We start from the raw sequence: 20,261 nt of genomic DNA, 5'->3' as shown, positions 1-20,261 counted from the left end.
GATTCTCTTCGGGTTTTCATTTGACGTGAACCAGGAACCAGATAGCAACCCCTTAATGTCCTTGAAAGGGACCTGTATGGAGGTCGTGGTTTGGTGATGTGGGATAGGATTTTGATTGGTGCACGAACACCCCTGCATGTCTTTGACAGAGGAACTGTAACATGTCAGGGGTATCGGGACGTCATTTTGCATCAGTATGTCCGCCTTTCCAGGGGTGCAGTGGGTCCCACCTTCCTCCTGATGGATGATAACGCACGGTCCCACCTAGCTGCCATCGTGGAGGAGTACCTGGAAACAGAAGATATCAGGGGAACGGAGTAGCCTGCCTGTTCCCCAGATCTAAACCCATCGGCAGCGTCTGGAATGCTCTCGGACGACGTATCGCTGCACGTCTTCAAACCCGTACGACACTTCAGGGGCTCCGACAGGCACTGGTGCAAGAATGGGAGGCTACACCCCAGCAGCTGCTCGACCACCTGATCCAGAGTATGCCAACCCATTGTGCGGCTTGTGTACGTGTGCATTGTGATCATATCCCATATTGTTGTCGGGGTAATTGCGCAGCAAAAAGTGGCATTTTGTTGCACATGTGTTTTGGGACGGTTTCCTCAAATTATCGACAATACTGCGGACTTACAGATCTTTGTCGTGTGTGTTCCCTATGTGCCTATGCTATTAGCGGCAGTTTTGTGTAGCGCCACATTGTGTGGTACCACATTCTGCAATTATCCTGAATTTATGAGCACGAGTGTAGCTTCTGCCACTGAAGTTGGATGGGAATGTTCGCGACGTCTTCGTTGGATCTTTTTTATTTGAACTATGAATCCTGCTTCTCAATGGTACAAGAATGATGAGCAGCTCTGACGTGGAATGGGGGTTTTGTATGCCACCTCACCCACAGATGGATTATATTTCTTGATGAATATTCTGTGAAGATTTTGATAACTGGAATAGATATATTATTTTTCTTTACCTTCTATTGCTTCCTTTTACTCTGTACGTATATCTTTGGCGGTATAAAATAGTTTTTTTGGTTTGTTCTACACTGCTGAATGTGCCTATGTTTCGTTTTATTTAAGTTATTACATTACCAGGGTGGCTTTCTCCCCAATAGATCTGTACAGAACAAATTTTGAATCTAAAGACCATGCAAAAATACAAAGCAGTCAGTAACAGCCCAATAATTTACACATTTGTTGACTTTAAAAAGGCATACGACTCAGTTAACCGACAAGCACTTTCAGATATCCTTGAAGAACAAGCGTTAGATCCAAAAATACTTAACCTCATCAAAGAAACGTGGACCGATACTATCTCCAAGGTAAAATTCGTGGGTGAATTATCCGAGACCTTTCGATCAGAACTGGCGTCCTAAAATTTGATGGTCTTTCACCTCTCCTATTCAGTATTGTGTTGGACAAGGTCATCAGCGAATGGGAAAGGAATTGAAGAATAAAAACTGTTGGGAACTTATACAGTTGAGGGAGTCAGGGATGACACAAGAATTTAATGGTTAGCTTTTGTTGACCACTTAGCCTTACTAGCGGATGATGAGATAACAGAAATTGAACAGGTAGAAACCCTTGAAGAAAGTGTAAAGAAAGTTGATCTGCAAATACCTTTCCTAAAGTCTGAGTTCACCGCCACAAAAACTGACACGCAAAACGTGTCTACAAAATACGATCATGTCAATAGAGTCCCTTGTTTTAAATAGGTGAAGTACTTGAACTTACGCGGCGAGAGAAAATTGCACAAAGCATTCGCCTCCAAAAACTAGAGGCTATGGAAGAACCTACACGGGGTACAATAAAAAATGCTTGTCCAAATACCCTAAAATTAGGCACTGTAGTACAGTATTAAAACCTGAAGTCCTGTTTGCCAGTGAAACCCTGACAATTCATATAAAAGATGACCTAGAAATCTTATTAATGAAGAATGTAAAATCATCAGAAAGATACCAGGGCCAAAGAAAACAAAAGAGGGCTATAGACTATAATCTCGACAAACAACTGAGAAACTGTCCAACCTTGCAGCAGACATTAGAAAAAGGCGATTAAAATTTTATGGGAACGTCTCTAGACTTCCCAAACAAGACTTACCCACAAAATTCTCAAATACATAGAAGAACTTAAAACTATACCCTGGATACAAAAGGTCAGAAAGGACGTACCAGAAGCTCAGATTAATTATTCAGATATTTTGGACAGAAAGGTATTTAAGCAGAAAGTTGACAGATGGAAAGTTAAGTCAGAGAACGAAGCTCCGAAGAAAGCAGAAACAAAATGGACAGAGGAAAGGAAAAGAGCCCATGGACAAAAAATGAAAGCATGTGGAAAAAAAGAAAAAAATCAAGAAGCTTTGGATGGTCCAACAGGGTCTAATTCCAACAGGGTCTAATCGCACATAATAATAATAAATTGCTACATGAGTCTCTTAGTAATTGAATATACAAAACTTCAAATTATGTTTGATCTTCTTTGCTTTTGTTGAATGCACAGTGTGACACCAAATGTAATATGCAGAACTGTTGTATAAACTGTGAGGCGACAACAATATCGGCCGGCCAGGGTGGCCGAGCGGTTCTAGGCGCTACAGTCTGGAACCGCGTGACCGCTACGGTCGCAGGTTGGAATCCTGCCTCGGGCATGGATGTGTGTGATGTCCTTAGGTTAGTTAGGTTTAAGTAGTTCTAAGTTCTAGGGGACTGATGACCTCAGCAGTTAAGTGCCATAGTGCTCAAGCCATTTGAACCATTTTTTTTTTAAGTGACAACAATATCGATCGCTGCAATTGACAAGCGACAGTCAGTGGGTGTGCAGTGGCATAACATGTACGCGCGTGTGTTGTGCTATTGCCGAGTGGGATAAAAACACAGGCAGCTATATTTTTTTCTGTTTTTGAACCGGTTTGAACTAAAATTGGATGTGAACATTACGAAAATATTGCTAGCTTCGCGGAGTGTTATGAATGGCAGCGGCAGTACACATGTGGACGAGCAGTGATTGTTGTTATTTGAACCAAACTGTCTGGATCTGAGTTGAACAAACTAATGTAGTTTAAAATTTCTTATTTTATTTGTAACTTAATTAACGGTCCAGCGGGGAACTGCTGACCTCATAATTTAAGTCCCATAGTACTCAGAGCCATTGTAACGGTCTAGTGTGTTAAAACATGAGTTAAGGTGAATGTTGCACCGTTTTGAAACTGTGTACGCATCGTTGATAACAGAATCACGAGTGGAAGAAAACTTCAAGAGGAGATTAGATAGGACTCATAGGCTTTTACCCAATAAAGTAACGTTCGTGGCTGCCGTCACATCACCTTTTGGAGCACATATTCATAGTTTTGTTGTTAGTTGCAAAGCTAAAAAATGTGAAAAAAAGACTTAGTTGTGGTGACGCATTGACCTGCAGCTTTAACCACCGAGGTGAACGTTAGGTTGGTAGGTGACAGATAGGTTGTAAGTAGGTGAATCCACCGAATGTAAAATGTAAACAAACTTCTTAAATAAACTTGTTTATGGTGACAGACTGATCTCTAGGTCTGCCCGCGGTCTAGGTTAAGTTGGAAGGTGAGAGATTGGTTGTCATCTTGCGAAGCCAACGAATGTGATATTTAAAAAATCTGACTGTGGTGACAGAGTGATCAGCGCCTTAGCCTGTTCAAAAAAACTTAGCCAAAAACTTAACGTAACAGTTGCTAAACGGTTTACGGTGTATGTAGCATGTTTTCTAAGTCACTGGTCAAAGCCGACATTCCTGTATATCCGAAACAGCAACAATTACGTTCGACCAATATGCTATCAAAGGAACGCAATGGAGCATGATATTACTATCTGGAGAATCATGTACCAAACAAGAGGGCACATCTGCTCCAATTTCACAACTGATGGAGCCACTTTAATTACGCCGCTACCGTGACGAGCTGCCGTAGACGTCAGATCGCACCGATTACGACCAGGTAAACTACGACACAAAGCTGTTGCTAAGTCAAGACTTTAAAATACGAGTATTCCGACAGTTACAGTTACAGTTTTTCTTTTCGTCTATAATGTATCTTTAGCCATCACTGCTTTCCCATAAATAAATGTAATTTCTGTGAAGAGTGTTTGCAATCAGTGTTGATGTTATATGCGTCGTAGTTATTCCTGTGTCATTACCGTTTGATAATTCTATCTCTCTTTTTTAATTTATTTTGTTTGTTATTGCATGTATTTTTACGTACCTTTTGCGAAGGCTCATGTTTTTATATAGGCCTATGTGTGCAGTGTTTCCAATAGACGTTTTGTTGTAATACATCGCAATTTGCGTAAGCTGTGGCGTCCGCCATTATATTCCGAGCGCCGACCAATCATAGCAGTGCTATTCGTTCGCTATTGGTGCAAGACATACAGTCGGTGGGAACTTTAAATCTGGCAGCCGTCCAACAACAAGAACTGTGCTTACATTCAGAGAACATCATACTGCTGCATACTCATGACGAGGCGCGAGTTTAATTGGCTTTCGCAGGTATACCCGAGTAAAATTACGGGCTGTTCCGCCACTATCTATGAAATAAATGACGCTATTTTTGGTCTTCTTTTGGGGTACATTAAAAATTTCTGAAATGGTTTCTTTCATAAACTTCGGAAGTAGTTCTTTAAGTCTATATCAGCAAGGTCTAGTTCATCACGATCTTTCGTGTCATATTATTATATAAATGCACGGTCAAATCTACGCAGAGAAGATCTCTTAAAACTGTTTCCTTCCAATGAATCACAGTTGTCATTTGCGTTCAAGATTAGTTTTATGTCGTCGTTCAAATTTAATTGATGCGTACGGGACTCCGAGATATTTAACAGAAATGACTGCTTCCATTGAGTGTCTGGCAATCGCGTAATGGAACGATAATGGACATTTCACCTTACATTTGTTTGTGTTGAGGGTCCACTCCGAATCCTTGCATCAGATGCCTTTCACCTGCAGTCTTCCCACATTTCAGTGCAATTTCTTAACTCTTTGGCCTTATACACAATATAATCATGTGCAAATATCATTGTGGAGCTTTCTAAATTCTTGAAACAGTCATTTGACGTACGCCCGAAGAGCCTTTTACGCCTGAATATTCCACTGTGTTATGAATGACTATGATAAACATCTAGAATGTAGTATATTCTTCCTTCCAGCGTGCCTACCGCGCAATTTATTTCATGAAAATTAAGTCGCCGTTGTTCCAATACTCTGCTGACCAGCTTGTAGATGTTCCTGTCTATGGTAGTTGTTTCTTTTTAGCTCATACGAGAACTCAAATATTTGATTCCTGCAGGTCATTTATTAGCTATAGAAAATAGAGTAGCGGATTCCTCATAAGGTTCACATCATCACCTTCAGTCCTGTATGGCGATGAACAGTCCACGATAAATGATTTTATGACGGAATGGTTTTTAACTGTATTCTTTAAAATTTTGTACATGGCTGGAGCAATAACTTGTTTAGGTTGTCAACATTTCTTTCTGAAGAAGAAGTTCATATGGTAGAGAAGTTTTAATAAACCTCCCATTTTGCAGCTGATTGGCAGTTTATTATTTCTACAAGGAGATTAACTGTAAAAGACAGCTATTGTGAAAAAAAAGATTTACTCACTTCATTGCCCAACACACATGAAAATCACACAAACAAAATTTCATGAGCAGCAACGCTATCTATGGTAAATCTAGAACCTGCCAACGTTTGCACGCGTAACGAAACTATTACCAACTGCTGAACACAGGGTGACTTAACCAGGGTATGGGAGCAGCTACGGGTGCAATGTGCACCGCGTACTTGTGAGAGGCAAAAAATAAGAAAAGGGAAATGTAAAAGGACGAACAAGAAAAAGGAGAAGAAGAAGGAATAAAGAATAATGAAAAGGACTAGGCGACACTAAAATGAGAAGGAGGCTGAGATGTATGAGAGGGAATCAAGAGAAGGCTCTAATTAAAATGTGTTGAACAACAGTTCTATGTCCTACCTTTTTCCTTGTGGAGACACTGTTGTTTCTTCTTTCCAGATATCAGATTGAATCACTCTAGTTACGCAGAATGATCCAACAGAACTTCAGTTTTATTTTGCACTTGTGTTTTTGTTAAGCTTTGAAGTGATTGGAAAAGAAAGACTGAAAACGGAATTCAGCTATTGTCGCAAGTAATACGACCTTGGATAGTGTTCTGTGCCTTGTCTTGAATCGTATACGAAAAAGAAATAATGAAGCGTACAACTTTTACTCCAATGTAGACTGATGTTTTACTCAATAAATGAATAAACACCATAAGTGCCGATGCAGCCTAACTCTTCATCGGGCGCACCGATTTTCGTGACACGAAAGGGCGCGCGGCGTGCTTTATGCACATGCAAAGAACAGCTGTCTTCATCCGACCGACGTAAACATATACGAGCCAAATCATAATTTAACCTTAGTTTAATTAAGCAACGATAAAATAAATCTATATTATATGAGCCAAATCACTCTTTAATTACACAATAATAAAATAAACTTCCTTCTGTTGCGGCGTACAAGCGTTACCACACAGTTCAGGTGCATCAGATCCCCACCAAAAATGTATTTCATCACTAATAATCTCGTAGGAAGCTGCTTCATCAGGGGACTGTGCTGTCAGCTCGCAGTCTGGGTCATTTTCTAGCACTGATCGTAAATTTTTTCTCGCCTGGCTCGCTGTTTATTTAATTGCTGCTCATTTGGACGTATAACAACACAGCTTATTACTGTGTTAGCTGAAGCTCTAATGAAGAAACAGAAGTGGGAACTACAATGGAACGGTACGAAACAATGTTATTTGTGGTTGATGCGCCGTCTACATAGGCGTCCCCGCTCGAGGGCTAAACTAAAAAACGGGCAGTGTTGGCAAAAGGCGAAGGATACCAATGTTAGCCCTGGGCGCCAGTACGCGCGACATAACGTTCGTAGTGCTGCATGAGTACAAGCCTTTGTTACGAACCACGCGGGGTAGCCGCGCGATCTGTCCGTCTTGTCACGGTCCGTGCGGTTCCCCCCGTCGGAGGTTCTAGTCCTCCCTCGGGCATGGGTGTGTGTGTGTTGTCCTTAGCGTAAGTCAGTAAGTCAGTTTAAGTTAGATTAAGTAGTGTGTAAGCTTAGGGACCGATGACCTCACAAGTTTGGTCCCATAAGATCTTATCACAAAATCCCAAAATTTTTGGTCCCAAGCGGGTGGCTACCTTGTATCTTTGCGCCTGCTGAACCGTGCGCTTAATTTGTTTGAAGCAGCCACCTCAGTTGTTTTGCACTGACTTCCTTATTCGGTCAGAGACTACTGACTTATTGCATTATTGCCCTTACTGGCATGACGTGTGTTTATACGATCGTTTTCAGACTCGATAGCTGTAGGTTAGAAATTCTACTTATGAGGAGCCTTTCGCCGAGCTGTTGAAATGCACTTCCCCTATCACATGAGGGCGCCTCAGCAGCTGAACTTCCACCACTATCATTGTATTCTCTCTCTCTTGGTACGGCCCAAGGTATTTTGTGCGCCCTATGAGTACGGGACAAGATATTTCGTGCATACTGTACCGTAATTACATCATACCGTGAAACTCACGTAAAGCATCCACAATGCTGGTTGCCTTCAGCTTGGCAATGTTACATTTCAAACTCTATGGAAGATTTAAACTGTATGCCGGAATGGGATTCAATCTGTAACCTTTGCCTTTCACTGGCAAATGCTATACGATCTGAGCTATGCAGGCACGACTCCCGACTGGTTCTAACAGCTTTAATTTCCCCAGAGTATCTCTCTAAACTTATCAAACTTCTCATAAGTTCTCCTAGGTACCTTTCGGGATTAGCATTCTTGGAAGAAAGAATGTTACGGAAAAATGGCTTAGAAACAGCCTAGGCGATTATTTACGGAACACATTTAGAATTACAGCAGAGCTTTTGAGGATAGCTAGGTCGTTGAAGCAATTGCCCGTGTACGGCGTAAGTTCCGTGTTCGAGTCTGGGTGCAGCAGACAGTTTTAATCTGCCAGAAAGTTTCAAATCATCGCATACTCTTCGACGGAGAGAAAACTCATTCTGTAAATGTTATACTTCCAGTGCTAATTCAGTACGAACAGCTATGCGAGTAGCATTACACTAGTTCCTGACTCATCAACAGGTGAGGCGGAGAACAGCTGGAGCTAACAGCCGCCTACCTGGGACTTGATGTTGCGCTTGCCCATGCGCGAGATGAGCTTGGGCCGGCCGCTGCCGCCCCCAGTTCCACAGGAAGCGCCGCCCCCGGAGGCTGCAGCACCGCCGCCGTTGTCTTCGTACGTGGGCGACGGAGACTTGTCTCCGCCGCCGCCGCCACCGCCGCCTCCACCGCCTCCACTGCCCCCCGCGGACTCTCCGCCCCCACCAGACACAGTTCCTGGACCCAGCATCGCCGTGCCGCTCCCGCTGTCGCTGCTGCTGCGCCGCCGAATCCTCCTGGAGCCACAGAAACACAAGGCGTATCCTAAGGTGCAAATCCCATCTCTGATTGTGTTACACAACTGTAAACAGTGACGACAAAGGTTACACCAGTTAATGCCCACAATAATTTTGTTTTGCGTTTATACCGCTTTCGACGTTTGAGTCAATATCAGGACCCTTGTACGACAAGATACTGTGTTCGCAAACACACATGTGAACACTAATTTGACAAACTAAGTAAACATTTAACTCTACGGAAGTTAAAAGGGGTACCGTAACATCTCTTGACCGATCGCTACGTCAGAGTACTGAAAGGGTCTCTCGCGTAAGAGATCGCCTGCTCTTCTAAACTGTAGTCAAGATTTTTGTGTCTTATTGATGAAAAACAAAGCAAGAGGCACAGATTCGAATTGGAAATGGATCACACCTCTCACGTTTTAGTAGATGCGAACCACGTCGCTTCCTGTCGAATGGAATTTGGAGTCATCTCAGCTTTTGATTAATATTATGTATTGTGAAATCATGTTTGTAAGCGTCCAGCTTTCTGAGCCGTACAGTACTATGGGGCAGATAATAGTGTTGTATATCTTCATCTTTGTGGTGATTGACAAAGCTTTACTTTTGAGTGGGTTGACTTGTGAGTACAGATATCTTGACCCTGAGGCGATTCTTTTATTTATATGCATTGTTATGATATTTTTACTGTTGAAACGTGATCCAAGGTATTTAAACTGGAGAACTTTTCTGAATTCGGAATGTTGGTCAATTTCAAAGTAAGGATTTGGGTTTATGACTCGACCTATTTCCATATATTCAGTTTTCTCTTGGTTAATCAAAAGCCCGATTTTGCTGGCACTGTGCCTGAGAGATCAGTTCATGTCTTTCAATTCTTCTTCAGTTCTTCTTCAGTTTCTTCTTCAGTTTCACTCAGCAACACTATATCATCTGCATAAGCCAGGAGTTTTACTTCACTGTGTTCGAATCGGAGACCATTGTATAGATGAATGAAAGAAAAAACTGAATGTTTTTGAAAGAAAAGGAATGAGAAAAATCTGGGGGCCTGTGTTGGAGAATGGCGTATGGAGAATTCGAAAGAACAATGAAATTTATCAGTTAATGAAGCAACCCACTATCATCCAGAAATTAAAAAGTAGGAGACTACAATGGTCTGGACATGGGGCCAAAATCTAAAACAACAGAATCACCAAGAAAGCATTTGAAGGAACTCTCCACGCAACAAGACCATTGGGTCGACCTCGTACAAGGTGGAAAGATGACATAGAGAAGGACATCGCAGCATTAGGAATTTCCGCAGGGTGGAGAGTCTGCGAGAGATAGAAGGCGGTGGAAGCAGATAGTTGATGCAGCGCGTGGTCTACAGGGCCTGTGATCGCTGAGAAGAGAGAGAATGAAATCATCTGTGTTTTGAAAGCAACATATGAAGACTTTCCTACTGGCTTGCTAGGCCAAACGCAAGAAAGGATTTTCTGTTGGGGGATGATAATGGTTTTTATAGATATAGAAAAGGCATATGACTCAGTTAACAGGGAAAGACTCTGGGAAGAAATGAAGAAGATAGATATAGAAGATGGATACATTAATGTAACAAAGACATTGTACAGAGGACACAAATGTAGAATTATAACACCATTGCGGAACTCTGAGTACTTCGAAATAAGACAAAGAATTAAACATGGAAGTATTCTATCTCCTGCACTTTTTACTGTTGTGATGGAGGGAATGAATAGGCAGTTAAAGATATAGTAAAAGAAAAAGACAAAAAGATGATTTTAGCAGATGATATGGTGATACAGGGTGATAAAGAGGTAGATGTACAGTTACAACTTGATGCGTGGAAGGAAATAATGAAATGGTATGGATTAAAAAGAAATAAAGATAAGAGTGAAGTAATGGTATTTGGGAGAGACAAAGGGATCAACGGAAATGTTACTTTGAATGGAGAACCCCTCAAAGTGGTAGACAGTTTCACTTATTTAGGTAGTGAAATATCTAGTGATGGAAGAATAACCAACGAAATTAATAGGAGCGAGGAAGGAAATTTCTGCCAAACAATATAACACCTGATTTGCAATAAGGAAGTTTCAGAAAGAGCAAAACTCCTTATGTATAAGAGTTATTACTTCCGTACTGTCAGCTATGGAGGAGAAACAAGGACAATGACAGAATGGGACTGGAGCAGACTGCAAGCAGGGGAAATGAAATTTCTCAGAGCATTTAAGGGGAAAACAAAGATGGACAGAGTAAGGAATGTAGATATTAGAAATAACAAGAAAGCATGTGAGAAGAAATTGAAAAAAGAGATTAAGATCGTGCGGGCATGTTAAGAGGATGCGTGGGCAGAGACTCCCCAAAATTATGGAAGAACTAAAGATGGATGGAAAAAGACCTAGAGGGCGCCCATGAACACGGTGGAAAACGGGAATGAGAATATCTGTGGAAAGGAGAGGTGTGACCTGGCAGCGAGTGGGGGAAGAAAAGTGGTGGGAGGACCGAACCAAATGGAGAGGACTCGTCAGCACCCAGACCCGGCAGAGCGGCATTCGGATATAGATAGATAGATTGGGAAATCATTTTATTAGAATACGGTAGTGCAGCGCAATGTTTCTGTGGGAGTGGGGTTTGTCTGTGGGTTGTGCAAGTGCAGACCCTTAACAAAATGCTGTTTAATATTATGATAACATGAACCATTCAATTAGCAGGGCACACGTATAATAAAAAACAAACCAGAACCTCGTGCTTGGATTTTCAAATGACTTAACATCTCACACAATAACGAGAATTTTGGGAAAATAAGCTTTTGCCCCACAATATTAATAAAGCCTTTAGGATAGCTCACTGAATTCATAATCAGACAATCGTAACCTAATATACATATATCATCGGATATAAATACATTGCCCCACTGAAATTAATGTAACAAAAGGGGCACCTACAACAACACACATTAATCAAAAAGATAGGAAAAGGTCACCCAGTACGACCAACACTTCAAGCAAACACGGACAGACAAGATAGACGACATCCACAACATGTAGTGACCCAATAAACAAATGTGCATCAATTATCAAAGCACATTGAATCACTAAAATCTTATCACTACGATAGATTTCTTGAGGTAATGCACTGCTCTACAGTATTCAGGTACCAAATGCCTTAAATGTGTTTCATCAAAATACATTGCATTACACGGTCCTCAAATTGCAGGTGCAGTGGTGCCAACTCCATGCTTTATCAGATTAAAACATCGGCAATACACATACGCCCCCACAGGCTCAAATGACAGTGGAACAGAATGGCACGAGCCACTGTTATGCTCAGCGTTCCACTCATTTTAACATAAATTTTTCTTGCGCGAGCGCTTCCTGGCTCCAAGCTGCCGTATTCTCTGCACGTACAGAGCCAGTACAGAGGCAGACACCGACTGCTGCTCCAACCAAACGATGCCTCATGTTAACGGCAGGTCACTCACGATGTTGATTGTCTGCAACCTCACTGTCTCGCTGATTCCACACTGCCTGCTACGATGCCAGGTGTCGCTGTTGAGGCTCCTGCGGGATATTTTCAATTTTGCTTGTGGACTGCATCTCCACTGCTCCACTGCGACTGCCTCATCTGATGGTGACAGCAGCCCCACGTCCTCTGCCTACCCATAATGGCAGCAGCGACTTTGGTCAGCCATACTTGTACTATGAAAGGTCCACCGTGACGCCATGCCTCCCCCCCCCTCCCCCTCTGCCGCACGAATCACTTTTCTGCCGCAGCCTATGGGCTGACTCACAGATCCTGTTGATGAAGTCGGTTCTGTCCTGCTCTTTAGACTGACCACAACTGAACTGCACCACAACAGCTAACCACAGCGTGGCGTTCTGTCCACTGAAATCGCCTGTAAGTGCAGCCCAAGTGGCGGCAGAGACAGAAGAACCACGCTGTCACCGCCATTAGGCAGGGAGGGGAAAACAACTGTGCTGTGAATTACAAATTCGCAGCACACTATTTGTTGCTGCAAAAAATTGTACGACGTGTTTGATATTAGAGTTCTTACCGAGTAGTTCTGTGTTGATCGGTGTGCTCCTTGTGTGTCGCGTTTTCAATACCAGTTCTAAATATTCTGGAGAGAAGTAGTGTGGTAATTCCGACACGTTAGCGCGTCACTAGGCACCTCCAACTTCGGCGGTGGATCCTCCCGTTGAGGCGACCGCCGTTCGTCGGGCCGACGTCGTACGCACGGTTGACGCTTGGTCGTTCAAACAGTATCGCACTTTTTCCGCCTTCCGCCTCACCACGCTACGTAATCAAGTCTCGTACGCCGGCCCTTGGCGTCCGTTACAGAACTGACCTTTAAGAACAGCAGCTGCTTCCCTGCAACGAGTCTGCAACACAGATGCACATGCCGGTGCTCACAGCGCGCCAACTTGCACGCATTTGAACTACGTATCCTTAACGCCCCCGCAAACAATCAAACGTGTCTGACAACATCGCTCTTATCCAGCTACAGCTTTTCCAACGAAGCCCGTACACGTTCAAACACTGTTTGTTAATTTAACCTCAATTGAAACAGACGCCATTCTTATTCGAGTGTATTTTGGGAATTAAGAGTAGCGAGAACGGCCATAAATGCAGACACAGCAGTCCTAGCATCGACTTTGGCTCTGTGTTTAAAGAACAAGAAGAAAAAGAGCAAGACTCGGGCTTAAGACAAGAGATTTACCCATGAAAGTATGCTAAAGGAAATATTACTCTCAGAACCCGATGATTACATCTACTTCCTGCGTGTGGACAGTGAAGCATTTAACAACTTGTTTAGCTATACTTCACTCTAACGTTGAGAAAGAAGACACAAATATGCGAAAATTTATTCTGTTCTACTTGGTCCTCTAATCACAGTTTATTACAACACCGTAATGTGGGCCCATATAGCCCACATCGACCTTGGCAGTACCGGAGAACTTCGATTTCTTTTATTTCATTCCCCTCCACTGCATGCGTAAAATATTGTTCTTGTTCGTAACCTCTTCATGCGTAATGTATGGCTGCGAAAGATGTGGTACCTCTACCATTTTGGTAACTGTGACTGCTGTTTTGTTTTTATACTAGACTGTTGTTTTCATAGTAGCGGAAACTCACGACACAGTGAGACAAAGCATAATAAAATAATTTTTCACTAAACATATGCGATGAAACGTCGACACAAACAATGTCCGCCATCTTGTCAAACGATCCACGATTGACAAACACGTCAAACTGCACCGTACACGGTCAAATATTCCAAGCACAGCTAAGTATGACAACATGTTTGATAGAATGAGATTTTCACTCTGCAGCGGAGTGTGCGCTGATATGAAACTTCCTGGCAGATTAAAACTGTATGCCCGACCGAGACTCGAACTCGGGACCTTTGCCTTTCCCGGGCAAGTGCTCTACCAACCTTCTTTCTTTTTTTTCCAGAATGGTGTAACAATAACAAACATAAACTGCTTCTAGCATTTTTTCTTTAAATATATAAGATGATGACTTTATAAAATAAAATTTTTCAGGGAAGCGTAAATAAGTGGACTTTTTTTTTTACATAATAGTGAAAAAAAATATCCTGCTTCTGTCAGTACAAAACAAAAACTGTCTACGCTCCTCTTTTAGGCGCGTACGTCGGTAATCCCGTCATACCTCGCGTTGGTGTCGGGTACGTTTACACGTGTGTTTGTGGATCCTCTCCACTGTCCTGGTCCTTTCTAGTTCTGATACTTACAGACAATAATTACATTCTCCTACCCGGGACACCCCAACTGGGTGGGGGATCAAGCAAGGCACTCCATAAAAAATTTGCGTAATATGTTCCATATCTCAGATGTTTCATAAGCTGTGAGTGATGTTCCTGTAGTAAGGCCCAAAAGTCAAGCACATTGTTACTGCCGTCTCGGAAAAAGATAACGCACAGTCAAACCCCGAATCCAAGTCACTGCGTTTGTCTTCGTTCAGGGATAATATGTCCTATCTGGGAGAAGTAGTGTGCGTGGTTCTATTGTTTGCGGCCCCACTCGAAGGAGGAAGGCGATCATTTTTTTGACCAAACACCATACGTCCGCCGCAGGACCACATATCAGGCGATGCTCCTCAGTGTCTATAACATTGCACTGCGGACACAGAGGCTCGTTCGTCATATGAATTGTATGCAACCTGGAACGTGTCACGTATTTCCCATTTACCACCTGATACCACAGTGCGCGCGTTCCCGTATCAAGGTGTGGGTGGTGCACTGTACGCCATACCACTGACCACGTAACTGTTGGTTGGCGGCGCTCTACGGCATTATTCGGCCATCGTCGAGTCAAGATGTGATATATATCACGTGCCGTTGCCGTCCTGGTAGTCGGTAGTTCCATATGTACATAACTGTGTTCCACAAAGAAGGTTCGCATATGGGCAAGCGATGGTGAGATGTGAGCCACCGCTACCGGAGCCGAACGAGAAGGTGGAGCGAGTTCGTCTATCAAGGTGCCCGTCAGACTTGTCTGATGTCGTGTCCACATCTTTGTCATTGTGGTTACATAAATAGCCACAGCTCGGTCGCGTACGTGGACTAGTCCAAGACCTCCACGACTACGAGGAAGGGTGAGGGTATCGTATCCTACCTTAAAAAGCAGACCTGTGCTCACAAAATATCCTAGTGCCGCCAGGATTCGGCGGGCTAACGCCACCGGCATAGGAAGAACTTGCGCCAGGTGGGGGATGCGAGAGGCTAGATAAGTGTTGGCAAAGGTGACCCGTTGTATCATATCCAGTGTCCTTAACTTGTGACTTCGAACACTCGCACGAATTGTTTGCAGATGTCTGTAACTCAGTGCCGCCGTGCGTCGAATGTCTGTAGTGAAGATAATTCCTAGGCATTTCATCTTGTTGGTCGGCTGTAATGGTGCTACACTTCCTGTCGGGAGTCCTCTCCCGATGTTCATTGCTCTCGACTTTGCCATGTTCAGGCGACTTCCCGTAGCCATACAATACAAATTAATCCAATGCAAGGCCGCTCTTGCCTCGTCGCCTGACCGTGCTAAAAACACTAGGTCATCTGCGTATGTTCGGCATATAAACTTGTGCCTTCCTGGCAGATTAAAACTGTGTGCCCGACCGAGACTCGAACTCGGGACCTTTGCCTTTCGCAGGCAAGTACTCTACCAAATTTTTTTTTTAATTCAACAAACGGAGAGTACATATATATATATATATATATATATATATATATATATATATATATATATATATATATATATACAAAGCAACAGTTCTTCAAGGCACCAGTTAAACACATACAAATGAGTGGTACGTAAACAAATGATTAGAATAACATTAAATACAACAAAATATAACACATCCTGTTTTCTTTGTTTTTTTTAATAATTTGTATTAAAACAAACTAAAAGTACATATATATTCACTGTGCAAGAGTTCTTCAAGGTACCATTTAAACATATACAAATGACTGCTAGTTAAACAAAAAAATATTAAAAAGAAAAATATTAAATACAACAAAATATAACATATTCTGCATGAGAACGTGGATAAGGGTGTTGCATCATGTGACAGGTAGGCATGGTACACCCCAACTTTGAGGGGGGTCAAGGAAGACGCTGCGGAGATAACCGGCAAAAGTTTGTCGGTAAGATGGTTTTCGGGTGAGGGTGCTATGCGCGGTCACAACTTTGTACCAGAACTCAAGGACTGTATGCGGACCACTCTGAAAGAGGTATTCTAAAGCCTGTCCTCGAAACCAGATGAAAGCATGGTGTTTAGCAAGAGGGTAGTGAAATGTCTGGGGCAACAACAGGAAATCCGGGGTTACCGTCGTTGGCGGGGCACGGAGGTAAAAGCCCACGATTCGTTGGATGAGGAGCCATACGTTTTGTTTCAAGGGGCACGTAAGACGGTGCTCGTCGGTGTCTTCGAGCTGACAGTCAGGGCAGAGTGGGGAGGTGGCCAGTCCTATGCGATAAAGTCGACTATTAGTCGGGAATTTTCCATAGACTAAAATATACCAGAGTGCAGACACAGACGACGGTAAAAAGGGTGCATGCACACACCCCCAAACCGTGCGCCAGTGAATGTCAGGATGCTGTAGCACCATGGGGTCGCAAGGGTTGGACAGCATAAACAAACGATAATAATCTTTTGTACGGGGAGGACGGGTGACTGGAAGATCGGCCGGAACGTAGCTGAGTTCTATGAAACAATTGGCGACGTGGAACAATAATGTAGAAATAGGTGCCACATTGATCGGTGGATCGAGAGAAGCTGGTCGGAGGGTATCTAAGAGACTGCGTGTTAAGGACGGGACCGGCCCCTGCCAGTGTCGCAACAGAGTGTGGACAAAGAGTGCAGAACATCGTGCCCGCCCGAGGCCACCTTTTGCAGGAGGCAGTGTTAGAGTGTTGTAGCGGACTTTGAAAAGTGCCCCTGCTGACACGAAATATCCAAAGGCTGATTGGATGCCGCGGCCAAGGAGTAACGGCATTGGGAGGATCTGGGCGACGTGTACCAGTTTAGGGGCGACATACATGTTGACATAGGACACACGTTGGAGTTGGTTTAAGTTACGGTGCACTTGACCGCGGACATGGTGCCGAATCGACTGCAAAAGCCGCCGGTAAGCCAGGGCCACTGTGCGGTGTGTGGAGCTCGTAAATTCGATACCCAATTAACGAAGGGTGGCACTGACTGGGAGTGGGGTCGGCACCATAGCCGGGAGGCCGCGCCCAATGTGCATCATAGTCGATTTACGGACATTAAGAATGCTACCAGAAAGACGTCCATACTGGTGGATCCATTGGATGGCGTCATTGAGGTCCGTGGAGGAGCAGGTGAGAAAGAGGAGATCGTCCGCATAAGCCCTACAGAGAAAGGTGTAGTCACGCAAAGTGAGGTCCTGCAGTCTAGAGGTAAGTCCAGTGATGAGGGGCTCAAGTGCAATGGCATATAGTAGAGTAGACATAGGGCATCCTTGACGCACAGAGCGGCGTATAGGAATCGGTCCTACAAGCCTCCCATTGACTTGTACCATCGAGACCGCGGGAAGTAGTAACCGGCGAATGTCATCGACAAAAAATAATGGGAGGTGATGGAGGGAGTGCATCGAGCTCACGGAGGACGGCGTAGTGAAAATTTGTGGTGTCTCGATGCCATGCTGCTGCTTCCTTGCTACATTGTGTGAAGGCCTTTCTGATTGCAGGTTTGGCACATTTGAGCCACCAATGGAACGTGGATGTGTACTGCTTAAGGCGTCTTTCGCAAGACGCCCATGTAGTGGCAATACATTGTCGGCTGTGTGGATCATTAAGGAGGGAGGTATTAAGCTTCCAGTAATCTCTGCTGCGCCACACTGACTGAGGTGGCAGAGCCAGGGAGCAAATGACGGCGCAGTGGTCCGAAAATGCAAGGGGCCATCGTTTAGCTTGGGCGACTTCATTGCCAAGGTGGGCAGAGACATAAAACCGGTCCAGTCTGCTCGCAGAATGTGCTGTATAATGGGTAAAACCGGGGATATTGCCATGAATTTTCTCCCAAACGTCCGCTAGATGAAAATCTTCGATTAAGGTGAGCAGCGCCGGGCATGGCGAATAACCAGGCATTTGGTCCTGCGGATGGAGGACACAGTTGAAATCGCCTCCCATGATAAGGCGATCATAGCGTCCAGAAAACGGGGCGCCACGTCATGTCCGAAGAAAGTGGACCGCTGCCGACGGTTCGTGGAGCCAGACGGAGCGTAGATATTGATGACGCGCGTGTCGAAGATGGTAACAGCCATGCCTCTTCCACAGGGAAGGATTGTCGTGTCCTTGAGTGGGATTCCTTCGCGTATGTAGAAAGCCGCTCCACGCCCTGATTGATCACATGTGGACGTGTGTGAGTCGTAGCCGTAGACTGGTGGTAGTGTGGCAACGCGTATTTCCTGAAGAAGGGCGACATCGACGTCAGAGGCCCGAAGCATGTCACATAGGAGTTGCAGCTTGGGTGCAGTGCCGATCATGTTGATGTTCAGTGTGGCAAACCGGTACGTTTGTTTCAGTGGTGGTGGACGCGCATCTGCCATCACCAAAGGAAGTAATAGGAGGGCACCGACAGGAAGTCCCGTCCCATCAGCTGCAGCGCCTCGCTTTTGATGTTAACAGGCAGCCTTGTCCGGCGGAGGCAACTCATCCGGAGGAGGGGGGCGTATCTTCGTCAATGTCGTCGGCCCATGCTTCTGTGCCGTGGGTCTGTCCAATGTCCATGGGAATTGCGTCGTGGTGAGAGAGATCTGGAGTTGTCGGCGGGGAGACAGGTGTCTCAACCGGCGCACCGATCGTTACATTGTGCGTGGCGACCACCATAGTGGTCCCGTCCTGCGAAACGTCTTGTTCATCGTGAAAGTTGTCCGCCGACCTCTGTGTGGAAATGTCGGCTGGTTGGGTGTCGTCTTCGTCGTCGCGGGTGGCGACGCTTTGAGAGCCCGTGGGTGAACGGCGACGGCGTTTGCGCCTACGTGGCGAGCGTTGTTTGCGCACGTGTTCCTCAGTGTCGGACGACGGCAAGGAGGAGCGTCGACCTGGTTCGAAGGCGTCGGTGGGTACAATGAAATTGTCAAACAGGTGTTATGAAGAAGTACTGTTCTCCTCAGCGTCCGGTGCGGGAGCCTGTTCGGCGGCAAGGTTGTCAGGTGGGACGTCCGCACCGTACATAGGTGACTGGGACGGTGGGACGTGCCGATCGGAAGGACCGGGCGACGGACTGGACGAAACTGTAGACGTGGCAAGAGCCGCTGCGTAAGTGACCGGTAGGGCGGTCATCGTGGGTGTGACGGAGGCTTCCGACAATGGGAGCTGCGCGACACGTCGTTGAATGCATTCAGACCGTAGGTGACCTTTCCTGCAACCGGAACAGGTCCGAGGTTGGCCGTCGTACATTATAATGGCACGGAAGCCTCCGATACGGAGATAGGAAGGCACGTGTTTCTGCAACTCGATGAGGACCTGTCGAACACCGTTTAAAACGGAATAGGTTTGAAATTGTACCCATCGTTCGGCAACATGTTCCAGAACGTTGCCATAGGGACGGAGCGCCTCGATGACGACGTCTGCAGGTAGTTCGAACGGCAGTTCGAAGATCCTTATCGTCTGTGTGCCGAGACCCGCGTGATCGACGGTAACGGGCCCGACGTTGCCATCGGAATGACAGAAGCGCAGTCCACGTTTTGCCTCTTGAAGCACCTTGTCGCACGCCGCATCGTTGATCATTTTGACGTAGACGGTACTGCTAACTATGGACAAGTGGATACCAATTAGATCCGTTGGTGGTATTTTAACTTCATCGCGAATAAATCGTTCTACCTCCAGGACCTTGGGTCGGACGAAGTCGGAACAAGAGTTGAAACGTAATGTCTTCTTCCGATAGTTGTGCGCCATGGTGGTCTAGAAGGGAAAACGGCACTTACAGCGGCCGAAGTAAACACAAACACGCCGTGCGCGCCTCGCCCGCAGCGCTCTGGCGCGTGACCGCCTCGCAGCACTGCCGGCGGCAGACTGTAAATTCAGGCAGTGGCGGGGATCGAACCCGGGACCGAAGGCGTTTTGATTATGAATGAAAGACGCTACCCCTAGACCACTGGTGTGATTTGACTGAGCTACCGAAGCAGGACTCACGCCCGGCCCTCACAGCCTTACTTCTGCCAGTATCTCGTCTCCTACCTGCCAAACTTTACAGAAGCTCTCCTGCAGGAGAGCTTCTGTAAAGTTTGGAAGGTAGGAGACAAGGTACTGGCAGAAGTGAAG

General features: G+C 45.0%; 1 protein-coding gene across 1 annotated transcript in view; it reads right to left on the bottom strand.

Moving 5' to 3' along the window:
• The window catches only part of LOC126474381 (octopamine receptor Oamb-like), a 524,955-nt gene that overhangs the window by 161,802 nt on the left and 342,892 nt on the right, over positions 1-20,261 (bottom strand). The window contains exon 7 of the mRNA XM_050101849.1: positions 8,187-8,350. Within this exon, the coding sequence (XP_049957806.1) occupies positions 8,187-8,350 (164 nt within the window). The remainder of the gene's footprint in view (positions 1-8,186; positions 8,351-20,261) is intronic.

This window comes from Schistocerca serialis, chromosome 4 (assembly GCF_023864345.2).
Source record: "Schistocerca serialis cubense isolate TAMUIC-IGC-003099 chromosome 4, iqSchSeri2.2, whole genome shotgun sequence".
NCBI classification, from domain to species: Eukaryota; Metazoa; Arthropoda; class Insecta; order Orthoptera; family Acrididae; genus Schistocerca; species Schistocerca serialis.
The sequence above is the reverse complement of the archived record's forward strand: the minus strand, read 5'-3'. Positions and strand labels throughout refer to the sequence as shown.